At 37.4% G+C, this 26,617-nt stretch overlaps 2 protein-coding genes across 3 annotated transcripts in view; both read left to right on the top strand.

Moving 5' to 3' along the window:
• LOC124161226 (adenylate cyclase type 8-like) overlaps window positions 1-26,617 on the top strand; it is a 425,580-nt gene that overhangs the window by 281,727 nt on the left and 117,236 nt on the right. The window lies entirely within an intron of this gene.
• Window positions 11,771-13,716, top strand: LOC124161227. Its single transcript, XM_046537496.1, has 3 exons — window positions 11,771-11,851; window positions 12,337-12,584; window positions 12,890-13,716. The coding sequence occupies exons 2-3, from the start codon at window positions 12,474-12,476 to the stop codon at window positions 13,274-13,276; spliced, it is 498 nt and encodes a 165-aa protein (XP_046393452.1). The 5' UTR covers window positions 11,771-11,851; window positions 12,337-12,473; the 3' UTR covers window positions 13,277-13,716.

The following is a 26,617-nucleotide window of genomic DNA, read 5'->3' as shown; positions in this document are numbered from 1 at the left end:
CGATGTATCATTCAAGTTTATTGAATGTATCTCACCTCGATTTCCTCGAATTCTACACCGTTGAATGCTACCTCTCGTCAAATCAGCTATTCCCTTTCTTCCTTGGAAATGTGCTCGAACGCCTGGATGCGGGGAATCGCTTCAATCATGTACGCACGCTCTGACCAGATGAGATGCGGGGAAGTGTGCGGGGCTGTCGCGGGTGAGGGTGGAGGGGGAGATAACTTGAATAAGAGCCAACCCCTATCCCACCCAACCCCCACCCTCGCAATCAATTCTTCGCTCCAAGACCATTTCCTTCCGTTCTGCATATTTCACTCTGCCGCGCCTATTCCCCACGTGCGTCTAAACCCGAGCCTCCCCACTCCCAATCCAACTCCAATTCAAACTCCTTTCTGCACCCTCCTCCCATCACCCTTTTACCTCATCCCTCAACCTCCTCATTTTTTCCATCTCGATCGTTTTCACTCACTTCTCACTGAATTTTCTTCTTCTCATAGTCTTTAATTAGACTTAAACCATACCTTTACTTCCTTAAATTTACATAAACTTAAGTCACACATTTTGTCTCCTCTGCATCTGATCTAGAAGCTTCCTCTCCTCGCCCACTTCGCCGTTCCGCCTCCTCTCCGTCCACTTCACCTTCTCCATTATCCTCCACACCCTCATCTCGAACGCCCCCGGTCTTCTCCCGTCCTCCTTCCTAAGTTTTAACGTTTCCGCACCATAGAGAGCTACATTCCAGATCAGACTCTTCACTAGTCTCATCTTTAAACTCATAAAAATTCTCTCATAAGTTCCTACCTGTTCATGGACGCCTTCTTTGCTTACGCAATTGTCTTGTTGATATCCTTACTGTAATGTCTGTTTCCCTGCCTAAATATTTTACGGTAGATTTATTTTTCTCGCAAGAAATGTAATGTATTACTTTGAGAATAATTTTTTAACCCCTGCTTAATTCTCTCAACATGGATTGATTATTGTTTTACAGTGTTCTTCCGATTTATGAAGTTTTATAAAAGCCATTTTAGGAGTAGCTCACTGCTTTCTAACATAAGAATACTGCTCTTGTGTTGTATTCATTCAATCAATTGACATTGAAGTATTCAACCGATTAAGGTCGGATTCCATGGAGTATTCGAGAATCATTCTGGCAGTCCTCCCTCCCTCCCTCGACTTCCCTCTTAAATTCATAATGAGGCCTACTCCACAAAGGTAACGGAGGCAGATGAGATATGGTGGAAGTGCACCTTGACTAGTCAATAAATAGGTGGAACTTTTTCTCAATTTTTTTCAGTAACGTACGTCGCATTTAGACCGTTATATCATTTTCAAAAACACTTAAGTTCACTAGAGAATGACCTAACGATCGAAACGTGTCGTGAATGAATACGTGAATGGAAAAGTTCCATCCCTTTATTTTCCATTCGAAGCCCACTCCTTTTCATTATATCTAAAAATCCTATTCTCTTCCTTCCTCTCCCTCGTTTACCCGATATTCTACCCTCTTAACACTATTTTCAACATCTCCTCCCCGCTGAGTGCTCACTCCAAAGTGCCCAGTGCAAATTGACAGATAACCATGGACCTTAGTTACCATAAATAAACATTCCAAATAGGTACGTAAACATCCTATGGAATTAAACTGTAATATCTTCTTTTTTGTTAATTTACAATTAAATGTTTCATTATTATATTACTTCAATAAGAAACGTTGATGTAACCCTTTAATATATCCATGTGTCAAAATTATATGCTAATCTTCATTTTATGCCCTGATAATTGTTTGTAAATAAACGGAAACGGCAAAATTTGCATTTCAATTTAAAGGCCTAAATCCCAGGTTCCTATTTAATATTAAATATTAAGGTCAGGAAAAGTAAATAAAAAAATCCAAATGTCTTGTTGGGAATGTTGCTAGTATAATACACAAACAAAAAGTGAATGCAGAGGGCAAATAATGAAATAAAATATTTTTACTATGTGAATACATCCGTAAAAGTCAAAAGGGATACCTTAGCAAACTCTTTCATCGGTATTCATAGGATATTTCCGCCTTTCCCGTGAATCTCCACGGGTGTCGAGAAGTCGCGAAGGGACGAGACTCTCGCACAGCACTGGTCGCAACTCCTCAGTTACTGAGCTATGACACACAAACATTTTGTTGGATGCACTTGGCAGTTTCCATTTATATTTGACGAAAATGTGCCATTACAATTGCACAAAACAAGTATTTTCAAAATAAGTGATATTGCGCGATGGTATTGTCGATACTCGCCCAAAGCTTTCGTTTTTTTCAGACACTCATAACCGCACATTATCGTCGTTTTTTATTCAGTGCCCTGAAAAATCCAAAGCACTAAATAAAATGTCGAAAAGGCTAGAAACCCAAGAAAAACCGTTTCATGGTAAATTCTAAGTTCATCCAAAAAACGTTTGCGTTGCCATAGGTCATAAACGAAGGAGTTGATATCCCATGTCCTCTTTCAATCAATCTAATAACCATAATATCTTCCTTCATCTCCCTCGTTTACCCAACATTCTACCATCTAACACCGTTTTCAACATCCGCTCCCCGCTAAGTACTCGCTCCATCCTAACCTTCTGTCTTCTCCGTATCTCATCTAGAAGCTGTCTCTCCTCACCCACCATGTCCAGCACTTCGTCGTTCCTCCTCCTCTCCGTCCACTTCACCTTCTCCGCACACACATTTCGAACGCCTCCAGCCTTTTCTCGTCCTCCTTCCTAAGTATCCACATTTTACGCACCGCAAAACTTTACACTTCAGATTCGACTCTTCACTAGCCTTTTCTTTAAACTCTTATATAATGATCCTCTCATGAGCTCCTTCGCGTTCATGAAGTCCTCCTATGCTAAAAATAGCCGGTAGTGAAATTTTGGTAATCAAACCTCTTTCATGATTTGATCTGCAGAAAGCTTGATGGTTATTTTTGCCATTTTGTACGTGTTCTTGCAGTCTAATTCTCATTGACATCCAAATATCGCTTCAATTTTATTATTCCATGCATTAACATGTGCAAAGGAAAATCAATGGTGGCAAAAAAGTATATGAATTTTTGGCTGAGAGTATGCCCTGCAGCTACAATATTTTATTAAATAAAATCAACTTAATGTAAACATTTGTGCGAAAAATCCACAGAAAAAACATTCTTCTTGACTAGGATTCGACCCTGGATCCCCCGATTTCCGGTCGAGTAGCTACCTAGGCGTCCTTATTCCTTTTGGAAATTTGTAGACTCTACCGGACGAGGTGGTGTGGACCGCTGAGCAAATGATGCACAAGCAATCCAAGCATCACAGCGTCACAGCCGAAGAGCAAAGCCCGAACTTTGGCCACATACAGACGGTCGTTCTTCACTAATTTTGCGAATGATTTTTCCCCTTGTGATTTTTCGCACAATTTGTGCATTGCTGGTGGCCCAGTAAAAATATCACCGTGGCTAGTCCCGTTATTCTTAGATTAATGCAAAGAATTTAACGAATCATAATGAGGATCATCATTTAAGAGTTAAAAGAAAAGGTTGGCAAAGAGTGTGATCTGTAATGTAGCACTTCATCGGGTGTTTGGAAAATGTTTGAAAATTTTTTTTCATAGTATTGAAATCAGAAGATTGTTATTCTGCAGAAACCTTTTATCCCCATCCCAAGCTAGCTTTATAACTTCGCTGTGGCCCTTCTTCCCCGTATCCTTCTTGGTCTTCCTCTGGGGACCTCTCCATCAGTTTTTCTTCCATTTTTTGCGTTTTTTCCGCTGCGTTGCCGTTTAGCGTTTATTTCCGCTGATTAATAAGGTTTCCAGTGAGTTTCTACGATATCCACTTCCTACTACATTTTTGTTCATGCGTGATTCGTCGAATGATGTGTGGAAATGTCGGCTACTCCATTCAATTTGGTGCGAGATTATTTCCATTAAGTTTATGGTCATTTAAGTGTGCTATATATGGTATATAATTATACCGGGACAAGCCACGGCGATAAATTTTACGTAGCCACCCGCAATGCACAAATTGTACGAAAAATCCACAGGGGAAAAAATCATTCGCCTTGATCAGGATTCGAACCCGGTACCCCCTTGTCGATGTGCTTGATGTAAACTAACGAGGCGTCATAGGCGTTCCATAAAGAAGAATGACGCCTCGGTAGCTTAACTGGCTAAAGCACATCGACCGGAAATCGAGGGATTCAGGGTTGAATCCAGATCAAGGCTAATGATTTTATTCTCTGTGGATTTTCGCGCTACATATTATGTTTGGAAGGTCGTTTTTCAAAAAGTCAAAATTTTAATATGCACTTTGCTATTCTCTAGTTCCATTAGAGTTAAAATAGAACCTACCATGTACCGACGATTGCTTTTTCCTTTCCTTTATACAGTAATTGAGGGTCAATTTGAGCTGCGAGTTGGTACCTATTATTGTTTATGCAATATTGGCACGTGTATTCAGTCAATGCCACATTGAAAAAGTCCTTGGAAGGAAAAGGGACTGTGTTATGTATTAGAGAGACTCGCCATGTAAAGTGAATCCCCTCAATCATGAAGATTCGCGAGTGTTATTATAGAAGAAAAAATACGAGAGGATGGCGCATGTGTCCAAGATGAGACGGACACGGTATGCTTGCGCGCTCTTATCCTCGGCTATTGCTGACGCTTTGGGACTATTTTCGCAATTTCGCCGCCAGGGGGGGCCGCGGAATGAGTACACATTATACTCTGCTCTCTCCACGTGGCGTGCCTTCAACTGTTTTTTTTTTTTACACGCTTTCTTTTTGGAATTTCCGAACGGCTTGAGAGTGCTGACGCTAGGGGGACTGCTACGCATTAACCCCATTCCGCTGAATAAATAGTAAGGGAATACGGAATGGCTGGTGAAGGAGAGGATAAGCACCATTGCGAGTCCTTAGTGAGGAGTTCGTGTGTTTGATTCCAAGGCACGTATTCTGGAGCTATTCACGAGTGCTTATCGTCGGCAGATAGCGATAAATCTGCCCGATTATTAGCCGTCTTGCATGCTCCATCGGATATCTTTTTTCGCAATTCATGCTTCTCGTTGAACCATTAGAGGCGTGTTCAGAAAATGACGGGAATTTTTTAATTTCTCGGGTTTTGAGTATGAAGAGTCTGTCAACACTTTGTGTTATAATGTTGACATAAACCTATTTGAAGTCTGGGGTTTAATTCCGTCTCCCCAACTCATTAGAGTTATCATCTTAAAATTGCGATGTTATCAAAACTCTCAACATAAATGTGAATATGTATGTGTGCGTTTATTATTGTCTAAGTTAAAACTTATATTTTTGTGTTATTAGTATTTAATATTGAATATTTTACATTTTTTGTATAAATATCTACTACTTGTTAGCCTAGCAATAATTCTCCATAATGCCTTATTTTTGTCAAAATGCCTTTTATTAAGATGTAGAACATTTCTGTATTTCCAATTTTTGCCCTCATAGGTTCTACCTAGAGCATAGTAAAATATTCTATACTATTCTATTCTGAATGTCCCAGAAGTTTGATAAAATATTCAGCTCTATTCTTTGATTACTTTGTTTGCGGCAGCCGCTAACGTTAGGTGTGCTTTTTATGATCACGGCGATTTTCGGATTTGAATTTATACTTTTTCGTGGATTTTTGGCAAAAAAACAAAAGTGTAACGATGCCTTCATGTTCGCCAGAAATGTGACTTTTGACTTCCTAGTGACTTTTTGCTATTTCCAAAAGTAAAGAGAATCTTATAAGGTCGTCGATTTACAAGCATAAGAAATCGCTGACAGAGCTAAAGGCTAACACAAAGATCGAGTTTGAGAAGTATTTCGAGGATTGAAAGAAGTCCTAGCACAAGGGCATATTATCTAATGAGGACTATTTTTAAGGCGACAACATCAATGTAGGCGAATACATAATTTTTTTTTTTCGAAAATCTTTAATTCTCGTTATTTTCTGAGCACACCTCGTATTTCACCGATTCCTACATCGGATTTCTGTGCATAAGTGTGAAACGATACTGGTCAACGATTTTAATATTAACGCGTCCTCGTTGATTTTTTTGTCTAATTGCATCGAATGTATCACCACGCGATACGTCTGAATGCTTGTTTCTTTCAATGATATTTTTTCTTCCGATTGGAGTTAAAAATTGAGTAGGACGAGAGGGAAAGTACGAAACGTGGTAACATATTATTCCTATTGAGAAAATATGTGTGAAATATTATTTTGGAGCAATTAAAGTGTTCAAATTGTGAGAATAAATAATTTTTATGTAACCCTTAACCTTTAACCCGGCGGTAGTCGCGCCCATTTTCCGAACATAAACGGTCGCGTGGGGTGTCTCTGACACCCCAAAAGATTTTCTTCAATTTCTTTCAAATAGTATATATCATTTAAAAATTTCACATCTCGACGTATCCTTTGTTTATTTAGGAATGGCTATACTATATATTTCAAACCATAATTCAACTTTTATTTTTTTAAGAAAATATTTTTGAATACCTACCCTATTTTCCAGTAGGCAGTCCCAGTTCCTCCGAAAAAATTGCCAATTTTTTTTGTTTCAGCCAAAGGACACAGTTGAAATGTTGAGATATAAATACATGGCATATACTTTTATAAACATCAATCACTGTATCTCATCATATTTTCAGCGTCGACCTCTATTTGCCTTACGTAAATACTAATAATTGTACTAAATTAATTTACTTATCGATATTGAATCGATTTCCAAAAATGTATTCTTGAGGAAAAATTTAAGATGATATTACGGTCACTTATAACTATTGAAATACTCCTGTTACAAATTATATACAGCATTGGAAAGGTAAACTAACAAATATGTAGTCCTCAATAGAAGTTCAATTTCACGCTATTGAAAAGTTTTATTGAATCTAAAGAATGCAGAAAATAAATCATGTAAACTATTTATTTGCTTCTAATCACTTCTCAAAATTTTCAGCAAATGTGTACCGCACATTAGTTTCTAACACAGTTTACAGTATATTTTTGTTTTTATATCTGTGGGGAAAAAACACATCTTCCTACTTTTTTCTATTTTTCTCCACATCCTTTTCTCAGGCTCATTTTACGCATATTCCTCTATTTTTCAAGTCTCTAGAGATCGTGTTCAATATCGATCTAATTTTACTGTATGGAAAAGTTAACGATCGAGTTATCTCACGAAGAAAACTTCTTTGCAATGTAATAGTGAATTAGAATACCTACGTATAACAAATGCACTGATGTCAGCAGTGTTTGGCAAATGAAAGAAAATGGCCATGGACCATCTCCTAATGTTTCTGCTTGTATGATAGGTGCTGCCTATTTTGTCTAATGTGGCTACACCTCCTTCAGTGCAGTTATAAAAGGTCAATATTTCCGGTTTTCTTTTATTATCTGTTCGTCTTGGATTCATTGATAGATATAGCTGTGTGAATTGTTGGCGAAAGAATTACATTCTTTGACCATTTTACGACGCAGGAAACTAGAGCTTTTTTCTTCCTAAACCAAAATAAGCTGCTATTATCTTCTTTCTTTTACTTATACGACTTTCAGTGCTAAATCTCTTTTATTTTTTGCGCACTGTTCCCGCAACCGTCAAATTATTGCTTAGAATTTCATGTACTTGCGGAATATTATTGAATCAGTAGTTCAAACTATGTTCCTCCCGTTTCTGTTTACAAAAGAAAACATTCGCTTTAACTCCTCTTTTGGACCGTTAACTAAAAAAAATGGACCCTCTGGTTGCCACTCTGAGTAGGTACATCTTCAAATACAATCGAATTTGCCAATGCAAAACTTTTGATGCTATATTTTGCGGGGTTGGAAGGTAAATATTGCCTATATGAACATCTTCTTTGAAAAGGAATCAATTGCTCATCAGCTTTTTCTCATGGCCCAATTCTATAATGTTGCCGTGTATTGCGAGCAAACATCTCAAATACATCTGTACTTTGTGCTAATTTTCCACTTTTCATTTTCTCTACTTTAGCAGTCACGTTGTGGAAACGAAAAGATAAAGGGGAAAAGAGAAATATGTTATGGCTCATGGAGGAATAACATATTTCCACTCCTAATCCATTGTGGTTCCAAAACTATAAAAAATTCTGTTACTCAGTTTTATTTGCCCTGGCTAAAAGTAAAATACTATTCAGGAACACTAATTCTTTCCTGTCTGTTTCACTATCTCTTTTACGAGAATTATTTTCAGTGACTTTCTCTACCTGAATATTAGTGCAATTCACAATTTTCTCTACCATTCTTTCAATGAACATCATACGAAAACAAACCATTCGAGTTTTGAATCCAATTTATTTTTCTAATAAGTCCACTCCTCTCAGTAACACTGCTACAATTTTATGTTCTTATGTTTGGTCTTGATCCCTGCGTATTACACGTTTCAACTCCATACTTCCCAACGTACATAAGCTCCCTTCCCTTTTACAAAAGTTAATCATCTCTGCACTGTTGTTCAGTGTAAGTGTCATGCGCAGCTACATGACACCCATCTTCTTTTTCATCAGAATCAATCTTCTTCCCTCAAAGATTCATTGAAAAGGCAAAGACTCATTCTTTTACTCTAGAGGTAGCTGACATCTAGTATGAATTGAAATCGATGAATGTAAGTATTATGAAGCCAACCTTCACTGGTAAATTCACAGAAACATGTAAATAACGACTTTTTTTGAATAACTACTGCACTAACGTAATTGAACGAAGTCTTCAAAAAATCACTTCTAAGAAATCGCATTTTCTACAAAAGTTGACGTCAGAAACAAATAAATCCTCATCCAAAATTTCAGTCAAAAGTCAAAGTATATTAGCTTTTTCCTTTTTTTAGAAAGACTGCAGGAATCCATAGTGTACTGAATGAATGTGCTAAAAGTATTACATGATCGATTTTTCGTGGCTCACTTCGAGAAAAATCACTGTAATATTATAAAAAAATACTAACTTTCTATTTGTTTACATAAATTTAGGCAAAAAATATACCAATAAATAAATATTTATTAATGTAAACGTAAAAGACAACTTGAATGGCCAGTTTCAGAAAAGTAGCTATCAAATGTGATGAAAATGGATGAAAAACATTCGGCGGCAAACCGTAACGAGAACGGTCGCGTGGGGTGTCTGGCGCACCCCACTCTGCAGAGCTTTGACAAAAGTAATTTTTCTTAAAAACTTGCATTGATTTAATAATTATCTTTTACATGTACCCTCAGAAAGCTTAAAAAATCAGCTAGAGGAGGTTACAGGTCATTGCAGTCACAATTGCATGAAAAAATAGCGCTTATATAAGACTGGGGTGTCTGGGACACCCCACGCGACCACTGCCGGGTTAAATCTGATAATTAAAACTCAGTAGCATTCTAACGATGAAAATTGTGTTTAAAATCCTCTGAGTTTCTTTCATATTCTAGTTTCATTTGGGTATCAATATTTTTCACCTGAAATAATTTCTCAAAACTCTTTTCGGCTCTTGCACTGATTAGCGTCGGACCTATAGTGTTACACCACGCCGCAAACTTTAAGGCCGTAGAAATTTTTTTCGATATTTTTGGTGTTATAATAAATTTTGCTCATCCTCAGTGCAACAGCGCCGACTCCATGGGGCCTGAGGGGGCCCGAGCCCCCTCAAAGATTCGTTTGGGGGGGCGTAGCCCCCTCAATATTTCAAGAAAATAATTAAGTTATATTATGCTTTGTGAAATCACAAAAATATATTGGTAATTTTTATTTCCCATGTTTGACGATAGTTACCTTTTAAAATAAATTAAACAATGTGTTAAAACAAATAATTATAGGTTAAGCAGGTTAACTGAATCAGGTGGTGTGAATCATGATAGTGTTTCGGTGCTGCGACACACTTTGAATTTAACCTCTTCCCTGGGCAAGACCTCGGATAAGGACCCCCCCAATATTTTTTATAAGTCGGCGCCCCTGCTCATCCTGAATACGTAAATGATACTCAGAATATCGTATCGCCCTCAATACTTGCACAAATAGCACTTATTTGTCAAAAATTATTAATCCAGTTCATTTGTATTGTAATAATCCTGTAGCTGAGGAGCAGGATGTTACTTTCCATCACAATATTAAGGGAATGGAACAATGATAGTAGAAAATTTGGAATGCTTGGATAATAATAATGTCTTAAAAATCTTAGGTGCCTGCATAACGCTCGTTTTATTATATTTGGACAACACATGTAAAAACACCCATTCCCTCGATGAGTAAGTTATCCCCTGGCGGGAATGGAACCCTCGACCTTAGGTTTGGCCTGCGGGGACCTTACCCCGTAGCCAACGTGGCCGGTAGGCACGAATATTGCTGGTAGGTATATACTTTGAATATATACCTTGGTAATAAAGAAACCTCGGGTAAATATGCTCAATGTTTGGTCCCGAGTACCCTGCATATATTTGCTCACTGTGTGTATATATTTGTTGCTGGTTAGTACTTATTACCTTTACTAACACGATTCGTTTTCAATGAACGTACTGAAAATTTTCCTGCGTGTATGTTACGGGTATTGGCGGAGCATATAACTTACGTGTAGTTGGTTAAATATTCTGAACACCATTTTTGAATTCTGGAGAAAGACATACGCTGAGATCACCTACTTTTGTGGAAAAGGTCTTTTCGCTGTTCGATAGTGTAATGTTTGGGATTTCTTGTAGTGAATAGTGTAGTGAAGCATTAGGTTACACTATAAAGGGACGACAGATAGAGTGTATTCATAAAAAATTATATCGACTGCCGCAAATACAAAAACTATGCATGAAACGTGTAAATTTATACGCAGTCATGCGTAGGGATGCAAATTCGTTTTGGAAGAAGATTGCTTGCTGGTGTAACCGGCAGTATACCTTACCTGAAATCGGGAGACCCGGGTTCGAATCAAGGTGAAGTCTTATGATTTTTTTCATGGCGAATTTCATACTAGACGTGTATAGAAAATTTATACAGTGAAAAAAGGCGAAGATTGTGATTCATTTAGCTCAAAATATAAACGGAAAAGTGTATCATTTTCACGGTAAATGTGCCGAAATTTAACTCTTGATATGCATCTTTCCTCCACTCTCTTTGTAAGTTTCATGGCCCTTGTAAGGTTGTCTGCTCACAAATATTAACTTTATTGCCTCATATTTTGCCATGAACAAAGTGAATTTCGAAAGTGTTCGCTCTTTGGGGTTGAAATTGAAATAAACTCACGGTAAGCAGATTCTGGGAAGGATGTAGTAATTATATTATCACGTTGGTACTATTTACTTTCATATCGATGGCTAAGTTCTAAAGGCCGCTATACACGGCGAATGATTTGGCGAATGATCATGCTGAATGATCATGCGAATGAAATCATTCGCCGTGTATGACGGAAAAATTCGCGAATGATCCTTCATGCGCATGATCATTCAACGAAAATTAGAACATGTTCTATTTTTGATCGCATGATCCTGTGAATGATGGATGTGCGCTAGCGCGCGGCGACCATCTTGTCTGTTTTCGGAAACGGAACTATGGATGAAGAAACGGAACCAGTGAACCATGACTTGCCCATGGAGTTTCTCATATCAATATACTGAAATTCGACCGTCTTTTATTAAAAAGCGGTGTTTTTCACTAGGAGTAACGGGACTTCTGTTGATAATTTTGATACGGTGGACGCTTTCGCAGCAACAGAGACGGAAAAATGGCTTGGAAAAAGGACGAAGTGGAATTCCTAATTCAGCTGGTGCGGGAGCGGCCAACGCTGCACAACGTCAAGGACGTTAATGATAAAAATAAGGTGCTGCGGACAAAGGAGATGGAGAAGGTGGCACAAGAAATAGGTGCGATAAGGTGAGTGTTTTTCATTTGTTGAAATGCAACGGTGCTATTGTGTACATAAATTTATTATTTTTTGTAATATAGAAAGACATGTACATGAAATACATAAGTGATGAATCCCGTAATTCAAATTTATCCGAAAGTGCCAAGTTACAAGTATCAATAGAAAGAACCTTAGATAAAAACATTTAAATATAAAGTACTAGCAGTTTTGAAATCGGTACATTTATGTGGCTGACCAACAGAGTTGTTATTGTAATAAGGATGTTGCCGCTACCTGTTCGGAATTTATGATTAGGTTAAATTAACAAATTCTTAATGGATGATATTAATGAATATCTGCAATATGTCACTATTACACAAGCGCCTCAAATCGGGAAATATTCATGGGCTTGTCAATAGCACCATTGAAGATGAATTTTTAAATAAGTGCGTTAGTTACGCAATTATATCAGAAAAAGGTATGATCCAATTGACATTGTTTTCACTATGGACAGGCCCAACACAACAGCGGAGGAGTGCCGGAAGAAGTGGCATGCCCTCCGCACAAATTACATGGCGGAGAAGAGGAAGGTGGAATAAGTTTATGTCGACAATTTCCTGTGGTATGTATATTTCAAGCATTTAATTTCACATGCTTTTCTTGCAAGTGCGAACACCCTCGCTATATTATTTAAAGGCCATGCAGTTTTTGGAGGAGACGATTAGTGTTAGGCCCCATACCTCTCCCTTGGAGTTGACCGAGGTAAGCAGTGATATGGAAATGAACAAGAGTTGCTATCATTGCATTATTTGCTCTGCTTCATAATGTTACGACGATATTTCATAAAGAATAGCTAATGAAAACAATAAGCATTTTGGAGTGTTGAAAAGGAGTTATACCTCCGCTGCATAATTCCACTTACTCAAGCCCGCTAGGGTAATAAGGAAAATGGATTTCCTGCAGTGCCTAAATAAATGCACAATTGCATGAATTTGTAGCTTCTTTGTTTCTGCCGACGTTTTCTCAGAAGATCCTTTTTCTACAGTTAATGCATTCATCCTTTCTAGGAAAGTGGTGTCCCTGCTGTGGAGCTGGAGTGGGAGCTCCTCCTCGATGACGATGGGTCTGTGCTGGAGGTACAAGATTCATCTGCCACTCCCTCACCTACCCCCTCCGATTGCAGCAGGTCGATGGCCGGCCCATCCACCTCTGCTGCTAGGGGCAAGAAGAGAAGGATGGATTCCCTTAACCCGGAGCAAGCTGCAGAGCTCCTGCAAGCGGCGGCGGCAGCATTGGGGACTCTGGCCAAAGGGTCGGATGAAGATTCCGAGGAAGACGCTTTCGGGAGGCTGGTGGCCCAGCGGCTTAAGGCCATAAATGATAGGAGGGAGAAGAGCAGGCTAATGTTTGAGATTGAAAAGGTTTTTTTTGATGGAATGATGAGGAGGGAGTAATCCCTATTATATACGTAATAAATTTATACAATGAAATAAGCCCTTATGATTTATTACCTTTAACGCTCTATCTACTATAGTTATTTGCATTCTATTCTAAATAGCCATGGGTGCTTACCTTATTATTTATTTAAGAGTATTAAAAGTCCTGTATTATCACTGAACTGGAAGCCATCATTCAAACAAGGGTGACTTTTGATTTTGAGGAAAAAAGAATAATTGGAACATCTTCACTGAAGTGCTCTATGACTATGCTCTTCCCTAGTCCCTCACTAACAAGAGTAAAAAATTTTATGAAGATTGGGAAATTACCTGATGAGCAGCTAATCAAAAGACAAGGAATTACGATACTTGCAGTTATATTGAAATCAGCACTAGGTATCAACTTCATTAATATGCTAATAATAATTACAAAATCACAAATAATTTCACCCATCATTTCATTAAAAAATAATCACAAAATTATTTATTAATGAAATGATGGGCGCACATTTAAAAAATTACAGTCACTCTGCCAAATAGTTAAAATAACTGCAAAATTCGTTTCTAATTTGAAATGCCAAGTTCCCAGGCCTGTGTTCCCCCTTGCTGAGTTAATCCAGGTAGGGCATTCAGGTAGTCCTCCACATAAGGCGTAGGTACGTTACTCCCACACAAAAAGTTGTGTAAAGTCACGGCAGCCAGTGTCACCACTTCCACTTTCTCTGGAGCTAGGTTCATGGTGGTCAGGAAGACACGAAACCTATTGCTAAAAATACCGAAGGCATTCTACACCACCCGACGGGCCCTTGAAAGGTGGTAGTTGTAATGCTCGAGCATACTTCCGGAATTATTCGTCCAATCGTGGTCTCATGGATTCTTGTCGAATACATTAATGACCGGAACGACTCGCCAGTGGCAAGGAACCGTAGAGTTAACGCAAGCCTGAAATCAGTTATTTATTTGCAACATAAGCAGCACAATATTCATACTTTCACCTTGACAATGGAGCAAACATAGTACCTCTTGTCCGCGGATATGGCTCCTCTCATGAGTGTCGACCTTCTCATAATCCCTACGGGTAACATTTAACAGTTTCAAATTGTTCCTCCGTCATTCTGAGGAAATTCCGGAAGGCTGCCCGGTCCTCCAAAAGAAGTTCCTCCTGAACCATGTACAGCGTCCCTCGGCCACTATCTTTCCTTTCTATCCACGGCCTCGTCCACACGCTCCTTCTTCTTCTTCGGTTTCGCTGCATTAATAGCACGGCCGCGGCAGCAATAACGGCTACGGCCGAAGCAACGGCTATTCTTCTTTGCCTGTTGCTCATGTTTACACCACCACACAAGCCGCAAAGGTAAACACAAAGGTAAACAAAACAGCTCTATTGTTGCTAAGGCGTACCATTGCGCATCCTCTGGGCGCAGATCATTCGCGAATTTCATGCGCGTCGTCATGCTCAGTGTATAACCCCATAAATTTACATCGCAGCGAATGATTTCATTCGCATGATCATTCAGCATGATCATTCGCAAGATCATTCGCCGTGTATAGCGGCCTTAACAACACGTATCTCAAAAATAGAATTTTTACAGGAGAGCGAAAAAAAACGATTTATATTTTTAATTCTACACTGAAATTAAGGGCCAGAAATTCATAAAACTGAAAGAGAAGAATACATTTGCAAATAAAGAGTTGTTTTTTGCTTGAATTTTATTTTTTAAATGTCATTACATTTTATTTAAGATACCTATCTCAAAACGGCCAAATATTAAGATACGTGTTGTTAGAACTTAACCATCGATATGTTTTATCGATAATGGCGCAGTGTACCTATTGGTTATGTAAGGATATAATAATGATAATTAACCTCATTATGATATAAGATTCATAAAAATTTCTTTTATTTGTACTTGAACGACCAAAATTATCGGGGAAAATTAATTAAAGGCAATTTTTACAAGCTATACGCGTTGATATAAACTCTTGACTTTAAGCGTCCTTCTGATTTTTGCCAGTCCAATATAGCCGTAAAACGAGCACGAAATTTTCATTTATTGATGATTAATTTTCCAACCAGGAAATTTTGTTGATGATGAAGCCAAAAGGATTACCGTTTCAGCGGTTGTGAAAAAGGGTTGACGTATGTGATTGGGTGGGGAGAATAATTTATCAATTCATTGTGTGAGAATTTTTATTGATTATGGGACAGGGCCATTTCCTTATAAATCATTGGGTTTACCTGTGAGCAATGTGTGATTGGAGGAAAAAAAAACTGGTCCTAAGTAGCCAAGTAAAGCCTTGATAAACTATCTAATTGAATAAATCCATCTTTTATTTCGATAACCAATCTCGTTACCATCGGAAGGCGGTCTCTCGTCATCCCAGGGAAAAAACCCACGAAGCTCGGTAATCTACGGAAATGTTAGCATCCTTTGGTTTGAGTCCCGGCCCGAACTCATGGAAAATGGAATTCTTTTAATTTTTTATCCATCTCTCCACTTCGCCTGACCCCTCTGACCATTAGATTACGGATGAATGAAAATTGAAGCAGGTGAGGTTTCTTTTTTTTTTCTCCGAGTAACGGACTTGTGAAAAATTAAAACCACTGAAATCCCTTGACCAACTTGAGTGTGCAAGGTTAAAAATTTAGAGTATGGAGATAACCTTGAAGGTTTTTAAGTGAAGTTACATGGGCTATTGAATGCGGAAAACCCTTGAAAAATGAAACTCGTTCGTAAAAAATAGACTTTCATCTCCTGACTTTGCCATACCCTGGTGAAAGTTAACCGAAAAGAGTTTTGGAACCAGAATTGAAGTTCTTATCTTCTCAGGTAAATGACAGAAAGATAAACTCTTATACGCCAAGTATTTGATATTAAAGTTTCTAATAATTTTAGGATGCATAGAAAATGGTCAATGGCATATAAAGATTTTGTTTTGAATACTTTTTGCTCTGCGATATGATAGCTCATACAGCTGGAAATAACTCGTGTATGCATTTTAGAAAACTATATTGTAAAACGAATGTTGCATAAAAATTATTTTATTCTTATATGTCGATTCTTAATACGTTAACTAGGTGCTTAACCCCAAGGTACATGAGTAAAATAAAATCTACTGAGACATTTCATGAAATAATTAAAGTGGTGCGATGTTAGTTTTGTACCATAGCCGTTATTGTTGATGCCTGTGAACCATATTATCTGTGAACTACACTTTTGATATTGCGACTGAATTATCAACGTTCTATAGGCAATAGGTCGAAGAAGAAGGAGAAACAAATTATGATTATGGTAAAATGCCATTCCTTCGAGGTTAATTTAGCTAAATAAGGCTTAATGTATTTGAGAGACATTCAAAAAAGAGGTTATTCACGAAATTGATGTTTCAATAATCAGTATCAAGCATTCATTATACTACTTTCGCTGTACTTAACGCCGGATTTGCATTTATTACATTATTTTTTCATAGCTGGAGAGAGAGGTATTTTTTCCGACTGGCTGGGTATAGTAATTTCTATTTCCTCCAGACAAAAAATGACTTTAGTAAAAGCTAGGTGGAACTCAATACGCGTATCTCCTTTTTCTGCTTTAATTTCTGGTGTGCCACAACCCCCTCTTATTGAGGTGAGTTGTGGAGTAGTCTGTGGTTCTAATGCCGTGGTGTAAAATTAATTACATGCGTTATTCGTGTTAAAAAAAATACAGAGTGCTTGCGCCGATGGACATATTACGTTCCGATGAGAGTTAATTAACGTTTCGTGGAGGTAATGAAGGCTTACCAGTCATATCATTTGTCATTTCCGGATACGTGCTACCAATTAGGTGAATTTAGCGTTAATATATATTTAATTAACGCTATTGAAGTGAAAATATTTAATTATCAATGTCGTTATAAGTCATCATTTCGATTGTTATTTTTGCACTGATTAATTCTTTATTTATTTTCGGCTTTTGTGCTCATTTTCACATAATTCTTGTATACCTCGCAACTTATTTCTTTTATCTTAATTTATTTATTACTTCCTTCATTTATCTAAATAAAGGTCTTCTTAAGTACTTTAGTTCAGGGCTCCTTTCATAAGTATATCAATTTGGATTTCATATCCAAAATCTTGACTATGGAGAATTCCTAAATTTATATTTTGTTTTACTTAAGGTTTTTGCGTTCTCCTTCCCTTCTTTGATTTTTAATCCTTCTCTACTTCCCTCTTACCAACATTTTCTCAGTCACCAATGTTTTGTGTACAGTTCTATAATTTCTCTCGAGTAAAGTAAATATTCACTCGAATTCGGAAGAGAAAATCCAATTTTTGTGTTGCAAAATATTTCCTAGCTTGGTGCTTCGTTTTTACATAAGTTTCAACCCTAACATTGCTAGGTTGTTTTTTATCTAGCTCTATATTTAGCTATATCTCTAGCTCTAGTGTTTAAAGCGGTAATCGTGGTTTGAGACACCTAAACAGCTCCGCCATTATGTTTTTCATATTAATAATGGTATTTATATAAAATAAACCATATGAATCATGTTTCCTTGCAGATAAATTGATTCTAGTAATTTAAATTATTTCTGTCATTCATTCTTAAAATTATATCATATATTTGGTTCAGCTCAGTCAGCGATTTATTTTAATGTCATCTAGGCTTGTAAAGTGACGGCAATTTAAGGTTTTCATTATTTTTGGAAATAGGAAAAAGTCACACGAAAACATGTCCATCGAATATGGAGATTGGAGGATCGTAACAGTATTATTTTTAACAAATATATACACGAACAAAGAAAGAAGTGTGAACCGAACATTATTGAGCTCAAAAAAAGCACATCTAGCCCTTTTGGTTGCCAAAAACAAAGTAATCAATGAATAAGGCTGAAACTTTATCATACTTTAGGAAATGTATACTGACGTTGAAAAAATTGGCTGTCTGACTCTCCTAACTTGCGGGAAATTTAAAAATTATTTTAAATTTCTTCCATTATTTCCTGAGCACACCTCGTATTGTTAGACTGGTTGTGCTAATGCAACAACATTCTAAAAATTTTGTTTGAGGTACAGAGACTCGTTTATGTATTTCTCTGTGGTAGTACGTCCTCACTAATAGTCCTATACGATAACTTGACTGCTGAGCTAGCATTTACGACATCTGCGTCTTTTTTGGTGTTGTCTTGCTGCAGATGTCTTTTTTGGTGTTTTTTTTTGTGTTTCGTTTACCCAAGAAGGTGAATCCTCTAACTTATTAGGGTCTCTTTTTTCAGTTTTAATATCCTTATGAATGGTAATTCCCTCTTTTTTGAGCATTTGAACATTTAACTTCTTAGTGGCCTGATCTACGAGCAGGCAGGGAAAAAATTCTCTCGTTGGCGGTTAGAAACCCACTTAGGCGGGACTCGAACCTTTTACCCCAGGATTAGCAAGTGAAGACATGACCCCACCTGTCATTGAAGCCAGCATTACATCACGTCTTCTCGGACTTACGTTCAACTGCATGTGGTGGAACGACATGATGAATAAATTGAATAAAATTGCTCGTTCTGTCCACTCCACACTCAGCATACTTATCACTCTGCTTCTCATAATTAGCAATTAAATATTATTAAGTAATTAATGGTTATAAACGACCTGAATATAATGCTATACCTCAAATCGCGTCGTGATTTTATTTTATAATTGCCTTTATTTGCATATACAAACTTGGTCCTTCTTAGCCATATGGCTTGTCAGAAGGCTCCAGTTATTCAATACAACATGTGGCACATTGAGAGCATAGCATTTATATTACAAGTTTCAACTTCAACTTTAGGGGCTTTTAAACAGAACTATAATAATTTAATATATTTTGTACATTTCAGATTAAAATAAAGAAATTACAAGTTTACAATATCACTTATTAACCAATCTTGCACTTTTCTTTTAATGTCGGCCACAGATTTGAGATTACATAAAGCCTTTGGCATACAATTAAAGATATGAGGAACAACATACTTCAGCAAACTTTTACCGTACATGTTATTATAAAGATAAGTTTTCAACAAAGGACTGTTGCGTTTGTTCATAGAATGTGTAATATTACATTTCATTTTGTGCTCATTTTTGCAATAGTTCTCTATAATAATGAGCCAATTCAGCATTTTATTCACAGTTAATATATTATATTTAGTAAACAGTGATTTTAGATCAGAATTACAAAAATAGTTCAAACCATCTGTATCAATTAACTTCAATATTCTCTTTTGGTTCTTTACAATTGTGTTTAACAGAGTATTTGACGCCATTCCCCAGTCAGTGATCCCATATCTTAATATACTCTCCACCATTGCAAAATAAATCATTAATTTTATGCTAACAGGTAATATGTCTTTTAACTTAAATATTTGATAAGCTACAATTCGTATTTTTTTATTAATTTTTTCAATGTGGAGGGGAAATTTTCGCAGCAAAAAAGTAGAAAGTACGAAAACTTTTATTTAATCCATTCCCATACATTATATGCATGTGATATATCCCTAATTTTTGTCAATCATAATAAATAATGGATATTTACCCCCTAGCTTTCCTTAAAACGGTTTCCGATTTTGATGACACATCAACGCTGACGAGGCTCGAATCCTTGACCCCAGGATCAATGTGTGTGGACTTGACGCCACTTTCTTTTACATAAACAGGGTGTTTCACCTTCACTTACGATATTATGAGCAATCAAAGTAATAAAATTAATGGTTCAGAAGATAACTACAGCTGGAGATTCGTATGGATCTCATATTATCTTTAAACGATGACTACTATTCCTCACTGCACTCAAAAATACCTTATCGATTTTTATCTTTAATTTTCTGGCGGTGGATGTAAAACTTTCTTCCTACACAAATGTATGGCTCCTGTTTCTTGTTCTGTAATTGCGGAATTTGTATGCTTTTCTTTTCACCAAAGGTTTACGGCAAAAACATAATGAAAAGTTTTCGCCGAAGTGTATAGAGCAGACGCCTCCATGGCGTTTTGTTATCTTTTTCCTCACCAGTCAAAGTTGTCCACTTTGGAATTATATTACCTATTGCTTATGCGTTTCCACCACTTTGCAGATTTTGCACCTCATTTACATATTCCTCGTTGTACTTTTTACCCACGAACGAATTTATATGGTTGTCAATTTATTCCTTTGCGCTATTACCACGCAATGTAACTTCGTATTGCACTCATTATTGATTCAAATTCTCAAGAATCTTGATTCTTTTGACAAATATCTCTTTTACTATGTCTTTGTCAGCTATAAATATTTTTACTTTTTCTCTGAAAATATTCATCCGAGTAACGCTTAATTCTTTTACTCATATAGATTTTTCTTTCATCCAATAACCTGCAGTAGATTTTAATTTTAATGTCTTGAGCATTTGAGAGGTCAAAGTAAAGGTGATTTACATTTTCACCAGAGATATGTATCGTGTAAACGATAATATGAGTCAGAATCCCTTGTACCCTGATGTCCATGTAAAAAACTTTCAAGACTTTTAAATTAACAATACGATGCTTTTTCACTAATTTGCCTGAAATTTTGGCGAATGGGTTATCTCCACTCCCGGGGCATCGGACTGTGTTCCATATCTCATGTGCTCGTGCGCGCTGAGCAATGGCATCACTTTGGATTACAAGGAAATGCGGACGTTTTATTTTCCGATTGGCGGCGAGCCAGGGGAGGCAACTGCTCAAGTGTGGACAATGGCATGGGTTCTGCCAGTTGCGGTGGGCCGCCATGAATCCTCGGGTGCGGTCGCTGGGGATGCGTGCGTCGGCCGGGAGAAAGTTGGGGAGACTGGTGCGGAAGAGATATGGAGGAATATCCGTAGGTTGGCAGGACTGGAGTCGGGTTATTTTGGGGAGGGGGGGAGGTCGGAGGGTTTTTGGAAAATTATTGCGGAACCCATTCAGTCCAGGACGTTGAGGGGTCGCCCCATCGACCTTCTTTTTTTTATCATTTTTATCACGAGTCCAAATGAGGGAAAAATCGGAAAGCAGGCGTGGCACCGCTTGATGGAGCAAGGAACGAGACACCAGCGCAGCGCTTCGATTGACGCTTATACTTGCGGAGAAGCCATCAGGAGGGAGTTATTCTGTATTTCAGAGTTTACGCTCATATTCGGGTGGCGTCACACAGTGGCGCAGCGAGGGGGGCGTTTTGTGGGTTAAAGCCCCCCGGAGCTCAGCGAAATATTTAAGTTTAATCCATGTTACTTATTTGGATTGATATTACTAATGGAACAGTGTAAGGATAAATAAAAATATTCCTCAGAAAGCCGTAAAACTCAACATTTTGAACCGTTTATCATAAAATTCCGCAATTTCATAATCTCACACCTACGCTTATCCTGGTGGGTATACCATACCACAACACACCCCGGTAATAGTTGCACCTAAAGCCCCCCCCCCCCCCCCCCCCCCCCCCCCCCCAGCCTTTATTCCTGGCTGCACCCCTGGCGTCACAGACTTACCTTATTTACGAGCATCATTGGGAAGTTATGAACCCTGAAAAACTAAATCGGCCGTATCTTGAACAATGGTGGACTGGTGAAGACAGTCATCGAGGGGTGTGTTGTTGGTAAGAATATAAAAGAAGACGTAGAATTAATCTTAGAGTGCCGGGGAACGCTATCGCGCTCCTCCTATCTCTCGCGAAAAGTTTCTGTAAGCTATGTCTCTCTTAATTGCTGAAAGTTCACTAATAATTCAGTCAGTATTCATTTTACTTTAACACTAAATATTATCTTTTAATTTTAAAAAATTAACTTATATTACCAAAAATTCGTCAAATACTACCTTAAAAAGGTGAAACCACATATAATAAATATTTCTTAAAGTTTTTGAAAATTACCTTTAGTTATTTTTGAGACCTATATTTTTTTCCTAACCTAGTGCAAAATCAGCAAAAATGCCTCGGCACTTTTAGCATTGTACTTGGAAAACCAGTTGGGTTATCAAAGGGTTAAATATATATTGAAAAGGTAAAGAAGGATGTGATAGAAAAGAAATACGTGGGCGTGAAAAGATTATCTGACTAGAGGATGGGGTGGAGAGCTACATCAAACCAATCTTAGTATTGCTGACCAGTAATGATGATGATGACGACGTTCGGAGGCTAAATAATTTACCGCCTTGGGCGTGCGAGCAACAGCTCACTTAACCCTCCGTCAGTCGCGTCAGATTTTGAAACGCTATTCGTCGCGTATGAGGACGATCGCATAAAGAGGACTAACTCCAGATGGCAGTACACAGACCACACCAGTTTAGCAAACTATGCAACCCGAGAATTTCGAAAACCAAAACAAACACTATGGCATTTTTAGGAAGCAACCCGATACGAACAAAAATTGTTATTGAGGATAAAGTCCTGGAGCAAGTGTCGCACTTCCAGTACTTAGGATGCGATATAACATATGACGAGGAAAAAGATATTATAAATAAGGTCAACACTTTCCAGAGAATATGTGGCTAAATTATAAGAACTCTAAAAAACAAAAAAAGAAAAGAAACACAAATAACATTTTACAAAGTAATGGCACTCCCTACTGTACTCTACGGATCAGAATGTTGGGTACCAAAAAAGAATGAATTAAGGCAGATAGAATCATTGGAAATAAAATTTTAAGATCAGTAAAAGGCTGCACAAAATTGGATAAAATAAGAAACACCCAAAGAAGAGATGAACTGGGTGTCCAGGTAGTCACTGACAAACTACAAGACTACAAACATAGATGGAAAGAACATTTGCTTCGAATGCCAAATGAAAGAATTCCAAAACAAGCGATGGAATATCAACCATTTGGCAAGAGAATTATAGGAAGACCAAGGAAAAGATGGTAATGTGGAACCGGAATAGCCTAATCCTAGAAGGAAGAAGAAGAAGAATGAATCGCTATGGAGTTCAAGAGTGGAAACATTCGAAATGCGGTAAAACTGAAGAATGATAAGGATAAAATGGACGATTAAGTAAGTAATTATGAAATACTAAGAAGAGTGGGGGAAAGGAGAAGTCTTCTAAAATACGAAAAAGAAGACTTAATTGGCCACATTATGAGACATGATGGCCTGATGAAAACAACTGTAGGACAAATTGACGGTATGACGGGCAAGGGACGGTCCCGAATGAGTTACATAGGACAAGTTATAAAGGATGTAAGAGAAAAGAAATACGTCGCTATGAAAAGGTTAACGGATAGGAGAGAGGAATGGAGATCTGCGTCAAACCAATCTTAGGGTTTTTGATTTTCCACTGCTAATCGAGTCGCTGCTCATTTGTTTCGTAACTGAGCGGAACGGATCAGTGCTTGAACGATTGCAGCAATAAATGTGGTTCTCTCCTTCATGAGGAAGACCTTCATCTTCTCTGAAGGAGCGTTTCTCGATATGAAATCGATTGTTGAAGGTGACCTCAACCTTTTAGGAGGACGCATGGAGAAGAAGCGACTGACAATGTTCGTCCATGCTATAAATGCTAACATTTTGATCTAATTTCTTCCTTCCCATTTTATCAAGCGCTGGGTTTCTTAGTTTACAACCGAAGTCAATTTACTGTAATATTTTACATTTCCTCAGTGTGACAGTATATTGTACTACAATATTGAACTATTATAGCTAGTCTCTAAGCCATTGAATGAATTCATATAATTTCTAAAATGTCGCTAACATCTCTATGACTTCATTATTATCATCGTCAATTATCAACTATCCCAAGATTAGTTTGACGCAGCTCTCCACTCAATCGTTTATTCAGCTGCTGAGATGCTATCACAATTTTATGCCCTACTGTGCATGGTTATTTGGTGACCTTCATGCAAGATGAGGAATTATTTATCTATAAAATAAAATCATGGGATAATTCTGAAATGGATAATTTAAGAAATTTTATGAAACATTATCTTTATAAGTAAAAAAATTTCAATATAATATTAACAAGAATGGATATTTAATTAACTTTTTACGTATTTATTGTGTCACGCAAAGTGTTACTTTTAAAATAAGATACTTATAATTTATTCATTTATGACATTTTGTTAGAGTTATAGAAGGAGTGATACGATTCAAGGCATATCATGACAAAAATGTGAAATAACTAAAATGTGCCAGAAATTCACAATTTTTTCCAAGAATTTAATGTGCTAAGCACCATTTTCTTGAGTATGGATTCATTTAAAATGACACCCAATATTATTTTGCTTTTTATGTTACAATGTGAGCGTTCCAATCGAGATCATCTACTAGAACTGAAATAAATGTGTATCTGCATCTCTAAGTCAAAGCTTTATCTTAAAGTTTTCATTAGAATTCTCTCTTACTCATGTTAGAACGTCCTCGTTGCTCACTAAGTTTATCCATTTGATCTTCATCATTCATCTATGGCACCACATATAGAAAACCTCCTCTCCAGCTTTCTCTGCTCCTGTCATCGTCCATGCCAAGCTAACTGCAATTTTGCCTTGGAGAAGAGTACTCCAGATGTGAGATCTTATGGCTATGCTACCTTCTTTCTACGCTAAAATTTCCCGGTCTCAGTGGATCTTTTTTCTTTGTTATCTATCTGGGCGATTCTACTACTATTACCTTTCTTACCTCTTCCGTCGCATACTATTTTGCTTCCCAAATAGATCAGCAGATATTTCAATGAAGTTCCATTCTCCTCCTTTAATCATACTTAAGTCTTCTATGAGTAAGGAGAATGTCATAGGATACTTGTAATAAAACGAAAGTTTTACATGAATACGGATAATGTCAATGGATGATTGAGCCAACCTTGAATTAGTGGAATGAATTCATCTCAATTCACAACAACTTAACTTTGGAGTTGAACTCACGAGAGCAGCTACTGGTTCGCAACAACTACTGGAGTCATGCAAAGCTTTAAAGTAAGGCATAAGTCACGGCTCTACGAAATATTGTTGGAGAAATACATGTCATGGAATTATAAAATTCATGGCGTTTTTTTTGTAACAATGTGAAAAAATTAGAATGCGTATAAAGTGCCTCGGGGTATTTCCGTTGGAGTTAATATATACTTGTACATAATTTATCATCAAAATCTGAGATACCCTTTTGGAAAAACGCTTTTTGATTAGAGATAAAATGACCCTAAAACTCATCGTCGTATATTCGCCTAAACGTTATCTTTCGTGGGCAGTCAATAGCCATGAATCGGAAATTAGCTTAAGGTCTTCTGCATAGATCTTTATGAATTCGTAACTGCGTTGCCGTCTATGTCAGCACTAAATTTAATTTTTGGGGTAGTAAGATATGCCTATATTATAAAATAAAAGCATGGGCCATTTCTGAAATGAATAAATTAAGAAATTTTAATGAATATTTTTTTATCAATGAAAATTTTTCAATGCAATGATAATAAGAATGGATATTTAATTAACTATCTCCATGTATATATTGTGTCACGCAAAGTATTAGTTTTAAAAAAATAAAAATAATTTATCCACGACATTTTTAAGGAGAAAATAGAAGGAATTATATTATTCAAGGCATTTTTTGGCAAAAACGTTAAATTAATGAAATACGCATACAAATCACAATATTTTCGCAAAAAGGTACCATTGCATTTAGATTGAAGTAAATATATATATATACTTGTACAGAATTTATATCATCGAAATCTGAGATACCCTTTTATACAAACGCTTGTTGAGTTGGGTTGGAACGACTCTAAAATTCCCCTTCATCTGTTCGTCTACACGTCATCTTTCGCGGGCGACCAGACGCCGTGACTCGGCCTTGTGAGATGGGGTTTCCCGCAGTCGATACGGCGAAGCAGCTCGACCGTCGAAGTGAGGGAAAAAGGGTTGTTTCGTGATAAAGGGCAAAGGCCAAAATATCGCCGCAGCCTTCCCTCATATTGAAAAGGACGCCTCGCGAAAGATTGACTTGACGGCGGAGTGAGTGGGAGTAATAGCGGCAAGGAGAGCGGGCGAACGGATTGAATGACAGACAGATGCGAAAGGCTGATGGAAAAAACACATTACGGCACATGGCGGCAAAGGGTATCACATTATATCCCTCCGCCACACCCTACCTATTGGGCGTTATCTATATCGATTGCGGCCCTTGAAATGGGGAGACTTCAATCACGTGATTCGTGAAATATCTTCGACGTGCATCATTATGCTCATTTTAAAGCCACGCGTTCGTGTTACAGTGCAAAACTGAACCTGCTCTATGCAGTAACTAGTCAAATTTATCTGGTAGTTCCTTACGGTTCAATCTAAGAAAGGATAATTTATACTTAATCCAACCTTATCTAACTATCTTCAAACAATGCTTTGTGTACATGGGGCCAAAAATCTGCAATATGGTACCTGATTGTATAAAGAATAAGA

This window comes from Ischnura elegans, chromosome 6, assembly GCF_921293095.1.
Source record: "Ischnura elegans chromosome 6, ioIscEleg1.1, whole genome shotgun sequence".
NCBI classification, from domain to species: domain Eukaryota; kingdom Metazoa; phylum Arthropoda; class Insecta; order Odonata; family Coenagrionidae; genus Ischnura; species Ischnura elegans.
This window is presented reverse-complemented; position numbering and strand designations above follow the sequence as displayed.

What these genes read in the sequence shown, in the direction of transcription:
- LOC124161227 (XM_046537496.1), top strand. Translation starts at nt 12,474, where the DNA reads ATGCTTTTCTTGCAAGTGCGAACACCCTCGCTATATTATTTAAAGGCC. An exon ending in CTCCCTTGGAGTTGACCGAG is followed by an intron (nt 12,585 to 12,889) that starts GTAAGCAGTGAT and finishes CATCCTTTCTAG; the next exon opens with GAAAGTGGTGTCCCTGCTGT.